Consider the following 17,691-nt stretch of genomic DNA (forward strand, 5'->3'; position numbering starts at 1 on the left):
CTGCTTAATGCCCACAGAAAGACACACACACACACACACACACACACACACACACACACACACACACACACACACACACACACACACACACACACAGTGAGCAAAGGCTAAAAACTAAACCACAGCTGACAGTGAACAGAGCTGTAAAGACACCTCCAAGACCTGCTTACATATAAATGTGCAGTGCCTCTTCGGGGGGCTGAAAGAAAAGTAAGCTGTCGCATCTCTGAATCAAGGATAAGATTACCCAATTTTCACTGTTGTTTCATATACAATTTATTTCATTTGATAAAGGCATACACTTAGTGTGAGACCAAACATTCTAGAAGAAATGTACATTTTCCCTCTTTTTTTCAACACTGATCTCTTTACAAAACATCAAATCAAAGTTACTGGCTGAAAAAAAACAAAAAAACAATCCCACTGATCACTGCTCCTGCAACCCAGAAGCCAATAACAGAGGCGCTGTTGTTCCTGTGAAGCAAAGGAGAACTGCTCGTGGTCTTGAGACACAAGACTATATTTTGAGGCAGAATGGACAGCCAATTTCAGTGTTTCACTAACAGCCATTACTTCTCACCCTCACTGCTCAAGGCTTTATCCAGTATGTTATCCACATTCATTTTGTCCTAATTGATCCCTTCAGAGTGAACAATTACCCAGAATGCCTCCATCGCCGTTACAGACAGGGCTCGAGCTTCACATAAGTGTCTAAGCAAAGAGATTATCATTGAGTTTGTGCCATTGTAAACAGCAGGAGGAAAATGGCCTCCCAGGCCTTTTCCAACCAAGTTACACGCATGTTCAGGCTCATTGAAGTATAGTAACACTCATGTTCACAGTCCTGCACATACAGTAAAAACACTGCGTAAGTACTAAGATACATTAAGGAAACCCCTTTTCTGAGCAGCTATGAAGAGAATGTGTCATTCATCTGTCTGTACAGCACTTTTGGAGGGCAGTAAAGCAACAGAAAAAAATAGATCTAGTTGACAATATTTCTAAAGTAGAAAAAGATCCAGAAGGAACAGACAATATTTTTAATGAATCAAATTAATAAATGACAAAAAAAATATATCCTGAACTAGCACACTGTGTATGATTGGTTGAAAAAGTTTGTTGAAAAAATTACTGAACATGCACTAACTTTATTTCATATTATACAGTCATATATACAGAGTGGATTAGAGGCTTGTCGTGGGGAGGATTGAGGCTTTTTGAATGATTGATGAGCACTGGGCCAGAGCTTTGGAGTCAGGAACACAGCCCTGCTCTTCATTGACAGTATCTTTCACCGCTATCACATTTCTTGTATTTATTTATTGTCAGGAGTCAGAGGCACACCAAATCAGATTGTTAATTTACTGGCGTGGATTGGATCTTTTCATGGGTTTCCAAACTGGTAAAGTCCACATGGAACAATTCCATTGATTTCTCTAAGCCTTAACGGCCATGAATGATTGAGCCTGCAGCACAAGGCAGGGCGAACAAAAATCATATTTTCTGATGGACTGCAAATTCATGAACTCAAACATACTGTGAAAAAAAAGTACAGCCTGTGAATGTTCTTTGTTTGAGTTGAAATCCCACACTTTCTACACTACCGCTGTATTTACTTGGACTGAAATGAATTGCGACCGTATCTGTCCTTGATGAGTCCTGCTGCTCTGGGACCTTGATGAATTCCTGCTGAAGAAAGCATGTTTCTATCTGAGCAAACACGGAGAAATGACTTGCTGAATGTTAGGGTGTATACAGCTTTTGCACCATTTTCATGACCATTATTGAATACACAAAAAATATGTGATGAATTTAGTGCTTTAAAGCTAAGAAGTCACGGAAAGAATTCAGCTGTGTTTCATTCAGTGCACTGTCAGAATGAAAGGAACAAGATTTTTCTTTACTGGGGATAGACCCAGTTACAAAAAAAGGGTGTATTATTCTGAGGGTGAATCAAACAACAGAGTAAGGCAGTGGAAGAAGTATGGGCATCAAAGCAGATTGTGTCATTTACAGTATCTAAAGTACAAGAAGGAGCAGAGCGCGGGTTAATAGTACGACAAGAGTCTTTGTTTTGTTTTTTTTCGTTTTTTTTCTTTTCTTTTTTTTTTGTTGGTGCTGAAACCACAAACAGTGGAGCTGCCTAGATCTACACACCAGCCCCCATTGCTGAATGTCATGAAGCCAGGCTTTTCAGACAGTGAGCAGTCCAACCTTGACCCATGCACAACAAGAAAAAGCTACGTTTCCTGCACAGTTTACAGCACTGTGCTCTGAATACATTTCTAGGGGTTCTGTATTTGTACGCAGGCCTGCACTGTGTGGGAAGAATAGCTTTTTAATGCTGTGACACACATCATGTTATGCAATCCTTGTGTAATCTATCACTCAGGTGGAATAACCGTCTATGGCGCGCAGCTCGGCTCGTTGATGCAGTCATTGTGGCTGTGGTTCCTGTCCATGTCCCTCTTCCTCAGCTCCCTGCCAGCCTTGTGCTGCTGACTGCTGCCGCCGTGGCTGTGGCCATGGTGGGTGGGTGACGAAGGCCGCTTGCCGTGCTCTTGGTGGTGCCCATGGTTCTGGCGGTGGCTGTGCTCTTTGGTGCCACCGTGAGGCTCCACCTCGTCACCGTCGATGAATCTCACTCCCTTCTTGGTATCATCCAGAGCCTCAAAGTTGTCGTTGTGGTTGCTGTTGACGACGGCGCTCTCTGGCACCACCTGCAGGTAGGCTCTGACGTGGTGGTGACGCGCCCCAGCGTAATCACTGAAGTCAATGACGCGGCACTCGTAGGTGCCCTCATCAGATGGCTTGACTCGGGAGAGGCGGAGTTTGTGAGAGATGTTGCTTCCTACGACTTTCACAACCTGGCAAGGATAGGCATAGTAGAAAAGAAAAGCAAGGGATTATGGTGAGATTGTGGAAGAAATTAAGCTCAACATAACGTTTTCCAAACAGACTCCACTGTGCCCACAAGTGGCAATTACCACTTACAGGATATTGGTTAGCAAACACTAAATTGCATTGCAGTAGAAGCTGTAATGATGAATGGATTTAAGTACCAGACACTATAAGCTGCTGATCAACCAGAGGTCTGTACTATGATGCGGGATTTGATTTTAGCAAGAGAACTTCAGGTTTAACTCTGGGTTTTTAGGACTACGACAGTGGTTCCCTTCTTATTCCCATGTTACTTGTGCTGAACACTTAACCAGCTCCTGAGCAAGTTATGTTCGAGATAACATGGTTTGCTGACCAATTAGTTTTGATGGAGAGCAGCATCACCATTCCTGGAAGATCCTGCAGAGCTCAGTGTGCAGATATTGAGAGGACAAAGTCAAATGTTTTAGAGCTACAAGCAATTTCAAAACTATGTCAGTGTTTCATATGTCTTTGCAGAGCAACATAATCCTCAAACAGAAACGGATGTCTTCCAGCCTGCTCATTGACTTTAAAAGGTTTGCAGTAAGTTTGTATCAGTTTGAACAATGTTTTGATATTTATTACATGCTCCCATAACCATTAAACCACCACCACACAGCTGAAGAATGAAGCTAACATTGTCTTACATGCCCTAAGAATGAGACTGAATGTAAGATTACTGAATTCATCGTCCACATCACCATGAAGATAGTTTCATTACTCGATTGTTTATTTGTTCTTTTTTGTGGTCAGTGTTAAGGCACTACATCTGTGACTTCATTTTACATTCACAGTCTGTAGCTTTTGCAGCTTTCCTTCCTGCCTTTGGCTCAAAGCAGGCACCTTTAGTCTATATTATCTTTCTAAACTCCTTGTTGTGTTTTAAGGTTAAAGTTTGCTCTTACAGCTCTAGTCTATGTTTGTGATTGGTCATACAGTTATACTGAGAAACCCTTGGTTGGCTTATCAAGTTAATGTGCAGCTTCATGTGACCCCTTAGCCTGACTGCAGTTGTTGGGTTTAAGCCAGATACCAGAAAGACTCTGACTACTACCTGGTACAGGCACTAGACCAAGAAATTCCTGTCTGAATGTTCTGAATGAAACAAGGTTGCAGTTTTTATACAATTTTAATTTTGAAGTGGAAGAAAATGACATTTCATCCTTTGAAAATGTTAAAAAAAATTTTTTAAAACTCTTCAATTTTCCAGCAAAAAAAATGTCTGTGTTTTCATTTTGTGGTGCTAAATAATGAAATAATTTACATCATGTTCATCATATTTTCCTAAAAGGCAGTTTTGAACATGTCATTGGTTGTTTCTTTCTTTTCATGCACATTAATTCCAACCCCCAGATGTCAAATCAACCTCAGTTTACCATGTAAATGTTTTTGGACTTGTGTTTTTTGTTGCTCTTTTTCTCTCCATCTTTTCTTCACTGTCCTGTGTTTCTCCCTGTCCATGAATCACCTCATCTTTGCCAGCCTGCCCCTCATAGTCTTTGCCCTTTTATTGTACATGCAGCTGCAGAGGAGCCTTCAAAATGAAATATCGGCAGTGTCATAGCAACACACACAACACGCACACAAAATAAGCTTTTACTTTGCAACACACAAAAAATGTATTTGTACTCTGTTACAGATTTCTCAGTCAGTCAAGCTGTCTGGCAATCAAGTCAGAGGACTAATGAGAAAGAGAATGCACTCACAGTCATGCATCTCACCACATGTACTGATTGTTAGTGCCTTTAACTGCCTATAATTCTTGAAAAGGATATATAAAAGAAATATTAGATAAATGCAATTTGTCAGAGTAAATCTGTGTCATAAAGTTAGTCACTGCTTCCTGACAATCATTTGACACCTAAAACAGACATGAAGTCTCCATGTTTATTGCCATATTTGTGTAATTAAACCTTCTGAACCCCAAAGTCAGCCAACTGGTTTGAAAGGTTTGCGATCTTTAGGAAATAGATTTCTTAATGTCCCTTCTCTACTTCTCTGTGACATGACTTTCCATCAGGAAATTTGTCCAAACTGAAGATTTAATTATGATATTTAATCTAAATCACTATATTCTAAATGTCTCATATAAAATTTTCCAGACACTCAAATTCATTAAAAAAAAATAAAAAATTAAATTTCTGTGCTCTCTGCACGACTGATGAGTGACTCATTTGGGGCCAATCATCATGTGAAAACATTTCTGGGAGTTTTATCTAACCTGCAGGCTGAGTTTACACAAAACAGATGGAAGAAGAAGAAGAAAACAAATGAAAAATGTAAGTGATGTAATATGTTTAGTATGTAGAGTCAACATTTTTACTGTGTTGAAATCATGCGCTTTCATTCCAGGTGTTTTTCAATTTTTATAAAATAATCATCCCAAAGAATTCAATTTTAATGATTTATGACATTATAACTGTCATTCTGCACAAAAGACATTTGAAAAATCTCTCTGAAAAAACTGCTTGAAGTTCAGAGGGATAATGGAGATCATTGGTATGTTACTTTTTCATTTTGTTGTTGTTTTTGTGACATGGTTAGCACTGTTGCCTCAGCTAAGGTAGAAGATCCTCGGTTTGTGTCCCGGCCTGGGCTTGGCTGGGATCTTTCTGCATTGAGTTTGCATGTTCTCCCTGTGCATGTGTGGGTTTTCTCCAGGTACTCCGGCTTCCTCCCACAGTCCAAAAACATGCTGAGGTGAATTGGTAGCTCTAAATTGTCTGTAAATATGAATGTGAGTGTGATTGTTCAGGATGTTCCCTGCCTTGACCCTAAGTCATCTGGGACAGAATAAAACCAAGACATACTGTACAAACTGTGTAATAACAGGACCATGGTATTGATCTTCTCATCTAGTGCTTAGCAAGTATGCAAATGTTCACATTATTTCAAAATGTCAAACTATTCCGTTGATGGTATTAGTATCCTTCTTGCATGCACGTTCAGTAAAACAAGATTTATGTGCTTATAACCCTCTGAACATTTTTATGTAGATTATCTGTTTCATATGAACGGTTTATGGTTACGAATCATAAATTAGGTTTTGCTGTGCTTAAAAAGAATAATGAGCTTAGCATATAATTATAAAGATGCAAAAAGTGACGGTTACAAAGAAAGAACGGGAGAACTACAGCCTTAATGTGAAGCTGAAATCCCTCCTGTATTTCAGGTTATTCATAGTGTTTTGTAAAAAGATAGTTCATTAAAAATGCAAACATTTTCGGAATGTACTTTTCTGCACTAAAAGAAAGGTGGGAAAAAAAACTGTTGTTGTTGTTATTGGTTATTATTATTACTGTCATTTTACTGGTTTGGCCCACATGAGATCAAATTGGTCTGTAAGTGGCCCCTGAACTAAAATGAGTTTGACACCCCTGTTCTAGGGACATCATGAGCTAACCCTTTATAAATACAACTTCATTTATCACCCACCTTCCTCCTCATGCAGATCTTGGACTGTGTGCGTATGTGTGCTGGCATCATCCCCTGCATGTGTGGAAGTGTAGTTATAAATATAAACTCAACACTTAAGGCTGTTCTGAAAGCATGATATGTGACTTTGTGTCTTCATATGTGGGCATCTGCCATGTTTTTGTTGGACTGTATGGATGTGAGCCAGCATCCATCATATACGGAGGACTCATAATGATTTTCCAGCTGTACAGTCTGCTGTTTGGCTCCACCCACACAAACACACACATCCACATATTCAGTCACCCAAACCACAGCTGGTGCTTTCATTACAGCGAATCAGCGGCAGTTACCCTGTTGGGAGGAAGGAGAGAGGTTTCATCTTGATGTACGTGTGTGTTTCTGTGACACATAAACAACAGCATTAATGTGTATTTATGCTCTATTACTTTACATATACTGCTTTTGCACGCAATCCTCTGAAATGCAGTGATTCTGTGATTAGAAAGTATCATTCATTGCTTATTTTTGTGGCTATAAAGTCAGTGCAGAGAGATTTATCCAGGGGAGTCGGTTAGGGAATGTGCAGTAGCTCTCTTCTACAGTTAATTAGAAGGAAAAAGTCCATAATTTTAGGCGCTATATACCCTTTGCTGCTTCTGCGGTCAATAGCCCTCCCTGCTTTTTGTTGTAAACCACTTGCCTGTGCGGTGTACTGAGGTGCAGAACATTCCAGAGTGACACACAGCGAATCCAGAGACCCTTTCCCAATACTGTAAATTTGGTAAGAAACCATTTCAGAGGACAGCTTAACTTGAAACTCACAGCTGAATGGAACATCTGTAGATCGGATGTTTACTACTACTCATGGCCCTCTTGGAGGCAACAGAAGGCCTACTACCTCCACTAGAACCTGATGAGTCATAAAGTGTCTATTGTGAGGAAAACCACACCTGGAGAAGAGAAGATTGTCCTCCTGACCTTTCTGTCTCACTAACACCTCAAAGTTAGTTAACGGAACAAATTTAAAACCTCAAAATAAAGAAATTCAGCATCACTGGGGTGATGATCCCAATGTCTGGACTCAATCTGTGATACCAGGTTGATCAGGACCAGTATCAAAGAAGAACGCTACAAAACTGAAGTGCGACAGTACTAATGGGAGTTAGAAAGAGAGATCATATTCCTTCTATTCTGGCTTCTCTTCACTGGCTTCCTGTGAAATCTAGAATAGAATTTAAAATCCTTCTCCTGACATACAAAGCTCTTAACGACCGATCTCCATCGTATCTTATAGACTGTATACTACCGTATTATCCTAGCAGAACTCTTCGCTCTCAGACTGCAGGCTTATTTGTAGGTCCCAGAATTTCTAAAAGTAGAATGGGAAGCAGAGCCTTCAGTTATCAGGCGCCTCTCTTGTGGAATCAGCTCCCAGTTTGGGTTCGGGAGGTGGACACCCTCTCGACTCTCTACTCCCAGGCTTAAAACATTCCCTTTTGACAAAGCTTCCAGTTACGGCTGACAGGCTTTGTTTTTCTATATTTTACTTAAAGTTGGACTTCTAAAGTTAACTTTAATAAAGCAACAGCATGACAATTTTCTTTATAACTATAAGCTTCAACTCTTAGTGCTTTTACTTTGGCACACTTTTGCAATGGAGCTATGCAAAGGTTCCATCTTGTCTCTGCGTTCCTGAGCCAACTCATCCAGCAGATCATCACAGCTTCACATCCTGCAGCAGCCTCCCCTTCTCTCCTATAAAGACTACACAAGTATCACTTTCCTTCTGCGAAACGGATGAATTTACAAATCAGAATTGGCTTCCAATTCCGCAGTGTTACTAAACTGACCACCACTCCACCAACTGCTTCCAGTGACAATCACAGTTAATTAATTAGTTTATCTATATTTATTCATTCATGTATTCACTGTTTGTTGTTTGTTATGTCATTGTTGTTTATTGTTTGCTTATTGTATTGGTTAATAAGTGTTTTTTGAATAATTATCATTGGTTCTACTGTGTTTGGGAACTGAAGGTCAATGAAATCAGAGATCATGACTTTTGATAATGAGATTGATCAATACAAATAAATTTGATTAATTATTACTACTCAATCTGAATAATTATTATTTTTTCTTTAATATTGGTGGTGTCTGATAAAGTTCAATTTTAATCGCAAAGTCAAGTGTCTACATATGTGGTGTGGCCATGTGAGGGTACACATTTCACATATTCTTTAATTTGTGCTACACTGTAATTATAATTACACGTATGACGCTGTTTATGCTACACCCGTGTTAGTAACTGAGGGGCTGTATGGAGACTAGAGGAGATGTAAACATTGTGTCTATTTCCCAGCCTGTCTCTTTCACTGTTTATTCTTGGAATTTGTTGTTGTAGCTCTAAAAATGCAGGACTGTTTATTAGAATCTCAAGTTGATGCACTGCAGGCCCTGCCCCATGAGGAGGACGCTTAACCACCCACAAGCACCAGCACTGCCTGCTCTTTGGCTGACACTGTGATTCCACAAAGCCACTGAAGATGAAGTGAACATGTTAATGCGTCGTCTGGAGCGCACACTGCAATGAGTGTTGCTACGCTGATCCTTGTGTGTAATACAGCATAAGCACAACATCTGTGGATCATTCAGGACAAGAAATTTCAATGTAATCATAAGCATTTGGTGCCTCATCTCCTCATATAATAGCAAGGCAAACATAAGGGCCGTCTCAAGAAAATAACAAAACATAGAGCTTAACTCACACTTATCTTAGTAGCATCCTTTGGCATCTCCTCCTCAGGAGCCACCTAGAAAAATAACAAACATGTGCAGAATGATTTCATCTTAATACGTTGAATTAATGCAGTTTAACTGGGATTGTCAACATAAAATGGGAAAGCACACATATTGTGTTCTTAATGTTAAGTCCAGACTGGTAATACCTGACAATAAATAACAATAAACATGATTAAGTGAGCTGAGATTTGCCAGTTTTTAAATGTTTTTTCACCATACTGTTTTTCTTGGGATTATTGCTTATCTTCTCCTGTTTTATAGCTGAATTCACCAATTTTATTATTGTTATATTAACGAGTCAATGGTTCTATAATGAAACAAATGTCACTCATAGCACTTAAATTACCCGACTCTGCAGATGTATGCAGTTTTTTGTCTTCTTCTCGATTTGTTTTCTATACATTTAATGCATATTATTCAGTCTGACCACCTTTCATCAGTGTCTATGCATCACCAAAGACAGACAAAGCTGCCAAGTGGCCATGGACATCTAGCAAATAATGCAACAATAATATTAATACCATATTTAATATTGGACTCAAATTTGCCATGACATGAAATGTCCCTCTTTTTACGATTGTACCTCCCCCTCCTCCCGCGCCAAACAAAATATCCTAGTTTTGGATGCTAACATTAGCATTGCATTAGCATAATATTTGCACACAGAAACAAAATCATTTAACAAAAACCAAAAACTACCAGGGTCAAAATGATTATCCCTCTTGATGCTAATAGTCAATTGTTTCCTTTTTGCTGGATAACAGCTTGCAGCCGTTTGTTGTAGTTTGTAACAAGTCTCTGACACATCTCATGAGGAATCCCAGCCCATTCTTCTTTGGCAAATCTCTCAAGGTCCTCCAGATTTGATGGTCTTCTGGCAAGACCCTGGTCTTCAGTTGACCCCACAGATTTTCACTGGAATTCAAGTCGGGACTTTGTGCACGTCAGTCAATAACGTTCACTTTTCTGGAGCTAATTCGTCCACGGGAGTGGCGTATGTTTAGGGTTGTTGTCATGTTGGAAGACAAAGTGACGACCCAGACTCAGTTTTGCAGCAGACTGCTTGAGGTTTTCTTTCAAAATCTTCATATATCCTTCTTGATTCCTTCAACCTTGACAAGATTCCCACTTCCAGATGCATTGGAGCATCATCACATCATAATACTGCCACAACTGTGTTTAACTGTGGGGACGGTGTTCTTTGAGTCATACACCTCTCCCTTCTTTCTCCGAAACATAAGCAACAAACTCAAAGCTTGGTCCCATCTGACTAAAGGGCACGCTTCCAGTATTCATAATCTTTCTCTGATTGTCCTCAGCATACTTCAGTCTGGCTTGAAGGTGTCTCTTCTGTAGACGTGGAGTTTTTCTTGGCCTGCATCCTGACACTCCATATCTGTGCAGGGCTCTAGCGATGTCTTCTTTGATACTACAATTCCTGACTTGGCTAAGTCATTAACTAGTGTTTTGGTGGTTGTTTATCATATTTAGACACATCTCTCTAAGTTTTCTGTCCATAGTCTTTGAACTCTTTCACTTCCTACCTCTGCCAGACTTGTCTTGTACTGGATCTCTTTGACATTCTTGATGAGACTTCTCTCCCCGCTTCTTGACACTTGGAAACACTGTGATAATGTTGTATACCCTTCTCCTGCTTTGTAGGCATCAATAATTCTTTTTCTCAAGTCCAAACTGATTTCTTTTGTTTTTGGCATTATGTTTTTTCAAGTGACTGCTCAAATCCTTCAGGAAATGTTTATATTGCGAGTAAAGTGTAGGACAACCCTCAGTTTTAACATGATTGACTGATTACAAGCTGTGAGCATTACAAAGTTAAAGCATGTGATTACACAACAATGGTTTGTGCTTTGGCTCCATAAAAAGGTCAGTTCTTCAGGGGGCTAACAATATTGACTCTTCTAATTTTTAATTTTTCTAAAATTATTCTGTTATTGTGTGCAAAAATAATTAATTTATGCTTTCTGAAGAAAACTAGTATGTACAGAAGTCCTATGTTGAAAATCCTCTCTTCTGTTAAAAATGCACCTGGGAAAACTTTGAAAAAAAATGTCAAATTTCATAGGATCGCTATTCATTTTGTCTCCAACTGTAAAGGACATTTGTTAAATACCAAAAAGACACTTTCATTTAAGCTAGCTATGCAAAAGGGTCTGATTGATGCAAAGTTTATTTACAGACACTGTAAGAGTTACAAACTACTCACATGAGAAGATAGTCAGAATTACTATTGTGAACCTACTTCATTAGTTGTCCAGGGCTGTCGGTCCGTCCAGTCGAGATGGTTCCTGATGTACCACCACTGGATCTCCAGTGAGTAGGAAGGTTTTCCGGCCCCTCTGAAGGAACAGGCCATCTCCACGTCCTGACCTCTCTGGGCAGTCATATCATGAGGCACCTCTGTGAACATGGCTGGACAGACACAGAATCACATGATTAATGGTTGGGTGTCGTGACTGGCTTGCAGTGTAAATGAGAGACTTAAGATGAAATTGTATCAAATCTGTAATGAGCTGATAACAGTGATCGTGGGTTAAGCCTGGCAACATCCATCCATTATCAATACACCGCTTAATCCTCATTAGGGTGGGTGGAGTTTATCCCAGCTGACTTAGGGTGAAGGCAGGGGACACCCTGGACAGGTCACCAGTCTATCACAGGGCTATATTTAGAGACAAACAATTACACTCGCTTTCACACCTACGGACAATTTAGTCACCAATTAACCTCAGCATGTTTTTGGACTGTGGGAAGAAGCTGGAGAACCCAGAGAAAACCCATGCATTCACAGGAAGAACATGCAAACCCTATGCAGAAAGATCCCGGGAAGGCGGGGACACAAACAAAAGTGCAAACCACCAAGCTACTGTGCAACCAGCCAGATAAAGAGAAAATCTTTGGTGCTAAAATATACTGACAACTAGGTCCTCAGATTTAGTCTCGGATTGGTCGGAAATTATTGAACCAACAATGGGACACAAAGTGAGGCGAGTTTTATACAGTATATCATAAATGTAACACCCGTTAAGACAACAGAAAATGCTAGCAGGTCTGTTCGTGTGTGACACATTTTCGCAGACATTAAAAGTGCTGCAGAGGCTTAAATTGATGGAAGAAACACTTTGTGATAAATATCAAGTAATTGTTTCCAATGGCTGAAATCTTAAAAAATAACTGTGACAGAAATTACTCGACCATAGAATGTGGCCTTTTAGTATAGATACAACCACAAACAAAATAACCTTGCACTGAGCACAACATTACAACAGCCCTAACACCCAACACACTAATCAGTGAAAGACAATAAAAAGTTCAGTTCTGTTTTGGTTGTGTTTTCAAGATTCTAAAGCTGAATGATAATTGTCTGACAGTGACACACTCCCACCTCTGTGCTTCACTGTCAGGACTATCTATTCACTGTGGCAGTCCTAGTCAGGTTCACACCAAACATGCTGGACTCCATCTGAGCCAAACAAATTCATCTTGGTCTCATCTGACCGAAGAATGTTTTTCCAACATTCATCATGTTTAAAGTATTTTAGCAAAGTTTTAGTTTGATTTTGAAATTACTCTCATAAGTCCATGTAGAGGAATGATGCAGACAAGCTGATACATGGATTACATGTGTTTATCACTAACAGATGACTTGTTTCTTTTTTGCAACAAGATCTTTCTTTTTAGTGTTTCTGTCCTGTTCTTCGCTCGATTTCTGGGCACATGTGCAACCTGCATGTCAACAAACTGTCTGTCATGTAAATAAAGTAAAACAAAACTTGGTGACTGCAAGAACTCTTTATTTAAAGTACATTATGTTCTGTCCGACTTCTCTTGTTTCTCAGGCAACAAAAAGGTTATAACCTGATGTGACTGAGTTAAGATGCCTTACTTCAAATCACATTTTCTGCGATGTGAGCATGGCAGCATGGCAAAACTGAATGCGAAAACAAAATAGTAGGATGCTGTGTTGTTCCAATTCAAAAATAACCGAAATTGTATTTTCAATTTTATGAGACCACACACAGATTCAGCTGCTCTTTTAGAATACCAGATTGATGACTCTGACCATAATTTGCTTATTATTAGTAAAAGTAAATTACTTGTTCATATATCGCTGAATTACCTTTAACACTGTAACTATGTTAAGAATGACTAGTTGGCGGTTCTTGTCACTTTTGGGAAATCCTGTAAGACAGACAGAGAGTTTGATTTTAAACTAAAGAATGAGCATTACATGATTTTCTGCAGTCTGCATGGTGGATCGGTGGTTCTCACTGTCGCGTTGCAGCTAGAAGATTTCTGGTTCATGTCCTGGCCTGGGCCTGGAGTCTTTCTGCATGGAGTTTGTATGTTCTCCCTGTGCATAGGTGGATTTTCTCCAGGTACTCCAGCTTCCTCCCAACTGGTAATTGATAACTTTAAATTGTCCATTGGTGTGAATGCAACTGTGATTGTTTGTCTCTATGTGTAGCCCTGTGATAGACTGGCGACCTGTACAGGCTGTCCCTTCCCTTCACCCTAAGTCAGCTGGGATAGACTCCAGCCCTCTCACAACCCCACTGAGAATTAAGCACAGCATAGACAATGGATGGATGGATGGATGGATGACTTCCTGCTTCGTAAAGAAAAATGTAAGCTACTGTTTAATGATATTGAAGTCCTTCTGTCCTTTTCAGCTTTTCCCTGACAGAAGAGTGACAAATCAGAGGACTGTCTGTGTTGTTAATTATTGAGCTATCCCAGAGTGAGCCTAAGTCCTTCTGCAACCTTTAAAATTTCTTGACCCTTGTCAAGTACCTATATTTGATATTTGCCTCACTTATCCAGTCAGTAAAACTGAGTCAAACCTGTGCCAACTTTCATCCTGGTTCATAGATTAATCTCAACTGTTCGACCAGCGAGCTGTGCTATGGATCTGTCTTGTATTACAAGAGCAGTACAAGCCTCAAGTCATACATCCCTCTTGTATATTGATCAAATCTGCTTGTATTTTTCATTTGTGAAAACCGAAACGTACAAGGTATCGATTTGACATTACACAGCCGGAGCCAGCAACAATGCCCACAGCCCTTCTCTTGTAGATGATATTCAAAGCTGAGACATAAAAACTGCTGTGTAAGAGATAGAGCCTCTGAAGTTGCTCTCGGCAATGATAATACATCTTTCCCCACTTAGCTGTGAAGCTCACAATGCAAAATCCATGCGCTTTATTTTTTTTTTTTTGGTCTAATTCTTCCCAGATTTGGAGACCACAGGAAAATGTCATAATCATTTAACGTTGGAGAGATCATATTCACAAAGCAATTTACAAAATCCACACATCACATACTAATCTGATCATATGACGTGTAATTTCTGCCTACCTTTTTCAGTCTTTCTCTAAATTTGAACACCCACTTCAAAAAATGCTGTTACTGCAAAGAAAACAGCACAATTTTCGCATATTATCATGTTTAACTTAATTATCCTCTGCTACTTAGCAAGTGTCAGTATTGCACAGATTCTTGTATGACAGTGATTTAAACATGTGGATCTCTAATAACGTATCTCTTAGTAAAAGTCAAATCTAATATCCACACTGTCGTTGTTGAGGTAATAAAAGGCTGCGATGAGTTGGTCCACTCACCCTGAAGCATTATCAATATCTCCAAGATAAACAGTGGAAGAATCTCAGACGGCTGCTGCAAGTCAGCGCTCAAAACGGCAACCAAGACGGACTCTGTGTCAAACCATTTACCACAAGAGAACGAGGAGATCGACACAGAAATTAATACGAGACAAAGATTTTTCACAAGACGGAGAAAAAGAGATTCTGTATGCGTTTGTGTGATGATCAAGAAAATAAATCATTACAAGAAACTGAATTAATGAGCAAGGCTTTATGAGAGTGAGGTTCTGTGCGTTTGCGAGAGATTAATATATTGGAGGAATAAAAAAAGGAATTAATATGAAACTATGTGTGTCAGAGGTAGGAGAAGAGGAGGAAGATAGAGGACACAGGCAGGGGCGGATCCAGATTAATTTTTGTGAGGGGGCATGGGGGTGTACAACAGATTTTTTTTTTTTTTTTTGGGGGGGGGGGGGGGGGCACTGAAAAGTTGTAAGAAAAATTGAAAGCTGTAACCGACCTCTCGCTTTTACAAAATATTTTTCATGTTTTCTTATTTTTGGCTCTTCAACCCAATAGGAAAGCTGTATATGACCTTTCATTTTGGACTGTTAACATTCAAATTATGATGGACTTGTTTCATTGTTTATGTGAATTATAGCATCATTAGCTGCAGCATCTGCCGGTTATGTAAAACTAGTAAGCTCAACGACAGTATCCTGAGGGCAATTAAGTGACAAATAATGTGCAAGAACAGCACTATATACAGCCTTGTCAATTTCCATTTCTTAGAATGTTTACTGACTATTATCACACCCAAAATAAGAAATAATATTCTGTACTTTTAGCAACTAGTTCTCAGCTGTAAACCAGAAACATCACAGGGTTCTGTGTGCTAATCAGTCTAAATCAAAATGAGTACTACCCAATACACAGTGAACAACAACAATCTGCACCCTTGATTTGTGGTAAAATAATCTGAAATGTTCTGGCACCGTGTACTTCCTAGAGCACCTCCTCTTTTTGCATTCTTCATATGGGGTGGAAATAAAGTAACGTTGGTTTAGCACGTCGATCAAAGGCCTGTAGGTGTGAAGCAGGAAGCCCTCCACAATGAGGATTGGAGTCTCCTCCTCCTCCTTGTGGTCAGACGTCGGGACGATCTCTGTGTCCAGGGTGTTAGACTTCTCAAATTTCACCGGGTTCTCCAGCCACATGTAGATCCTACTCATCATGGTGTCCATGTCCAGAGCAGTGATGACTTCTTAAAGCCATCTTCACCAACTTCAATCTGATCTTGGGACTTGAAGAAGCCATCCTGATGGACCACACAGCATTTGGGCAGGTTCTTGATCAGGCGGTTGGTGAGGGTGGTTTTCCCTCCATTGGTTATGCCGCCGATGATGTGCTTCGTGTTCTCGGATTGGTCAAAACTCAGAAAAAGGGTCAAAAACATCAACAAAAACCGGGTCGGGAGTGATCGGATGTGGAAGAAAGCTGCAAAAGAGAAGGTTGCAGCAGGAAACGCCAACTACTGGAGTCCTCCATGACGCTTGAGTTCAGTGAGTAAGGTAAGAGCAGAAAGGGAGCTGCCACTCGGACGCGGTTCTTCCACCCAGAGAGGACCTCTTTCTGCTGTCGCTGCTACACATACTGCCCTATTTGAGGTTTTAGGTGGATGTGAGGTAATGTTTTTTGAGCAACACACCATAATATGACGTTTTACAATGAAGGTTCTACTATGAAACCACTTTGACATGTTCAGGCGTTCTATGTGTGAAAACTCAGAGATTTCAGGTATCAGAAGGTGGTTTTCAACTTTCTTTGTTAACTTTCTGCTTCAACTTTAAACTAAATTTACTTCACTAAGCCAGCCCTCTGGACTTCCAGTAAGCTGTGTTCCTATTGGCTGTCCAGGTGGCTGCTTGGTGTAATCAGTAACACCTGAGCAGCTCAGTGTCTTCCTGCTTTATGTCTGCAGTCAAACATTTCCTCTGTTTCTCTTCACTGAACCGGGTTTGACTCTGTTGCTTTAGTTTGCTCTTTGGGTGTTGGCTTGCAGCTTCCAGCAGTAAAATCCTCTTTAACGTGTTTCGTGGTGTGTTTTAGGGCTTTGTACTGGATAGTTGTCTTGGTAAATGTGGTTCTTTAGCCACAGTTAGCACATGGTGCTAATGTGTGCAGTGATTAGTGGATTTGGTGCAGCTGAGTTGTGTCTTTATCTTGGCTGTAGTGAGTCTTTAGAGGGTTTTGGTCAGACACATTCTGTATTCCTGTTTGTGAACCAACGTTGGTTGTTCAGAAGGTAAGAGTTCCTGTCCTGATTCTCTGTTTAAAGAGGTTCTCTGGTAGGCTGCAGGAGACTTTAGCGTTTGGGTTGTACTAGTTTGGGTTTTGTACGGTTTTATTTGGACGACCATCTTGAGGCCCCTCCATGTGGTTTAGTGAGGTTTTCTGTAACAGTTCTACAAAGAAACCTACAACAGAAGAGACTTGAAGAGTTTTTAGGAAGTTCTGGAGACCAGACTTCAGAGCAGCAGAAACGTTTGTCAGCAGTTTGAGCAGGAGAAGGTGAGCTTCAGAGTAGAAATAAGAAGGAAACATTCTTGACCTATGTGGTGAGGTCCTGTACCAAGAGTTTGAGCAGGTTGTGAAGCGTCTGTAGTTCTTTGGCCTGAAAACACCAGAAGAGTCGATTCATTAAAGGAGAAAACCGGAGATATTGTTGGTTCTTCTGTCACTCTGCAGTTTCCACTTTCTCGAGACTGAATATCAAGTTTCTATTTTAAATGATTTAACATGTGAGCCCAAGAAGTCTTCAATAAACTCCCTCCATCCCCTGGACACAACATATATTATGATGATCTTTTTTTTTTTTCTTTTTTTTTTTAATGTGTTTGAGTTTTAGTCGTTTAGTTTTGTAATCTGTG

The 17,691-nt window shown here is 40.0% G+C and overlaps 1 protein-coding gene across 1 annotated transcript in view; it reads right to left on the minus strand.

Annotated features, from left to right (window-relative positions):
- Positions 1-258: 258 nt before the first annotated feature.
- Positions 259-17,691, minus strand: part of LOC110962969 (V-set and transmembrane domain-containing protein 2-like protein) — an 80,142-nt gene continuing 62,709 nt past the window's right edge. The window contains exons 2-4 of the mRNA XM_051949107.1: positions 11,399-11,568; positions 9,105-9,149; positions 259-2,867 (exon numbers count right to left, since the gene is read on the minus strand). Coding sequence (XP_051805067.1) covers positions 2,406-2,867; positions 9,105-9,149; positions 11,399-11,568 — 677 coding nt within the window. The 3' untranslated portion in view covers positions 259-2,405. The remainder of the gene's footprint in view (positions 2,868-9,104; positions 9,150-11,398; positions 11,569-17,691) is intronic.

The sequence above is a fragment of the Acanthochromis polyacanthus genome, chromosome 6 (assembly GCF_021347895.1).
Source record: "Acanthochromis polyacanthus isolate Apoly-LR-REF ecotype Palm Island chromosome 6, KAUST_Apoly_ChrSc, whole genome shotgun sequence".
Taxonomy (NCBI): domain Eukaryota; kingdom Metazoa; phylum Chordata; class Actinopteri; family Pomacentridae; genus Acanthochromis; species Acanthochromis polyacanthus.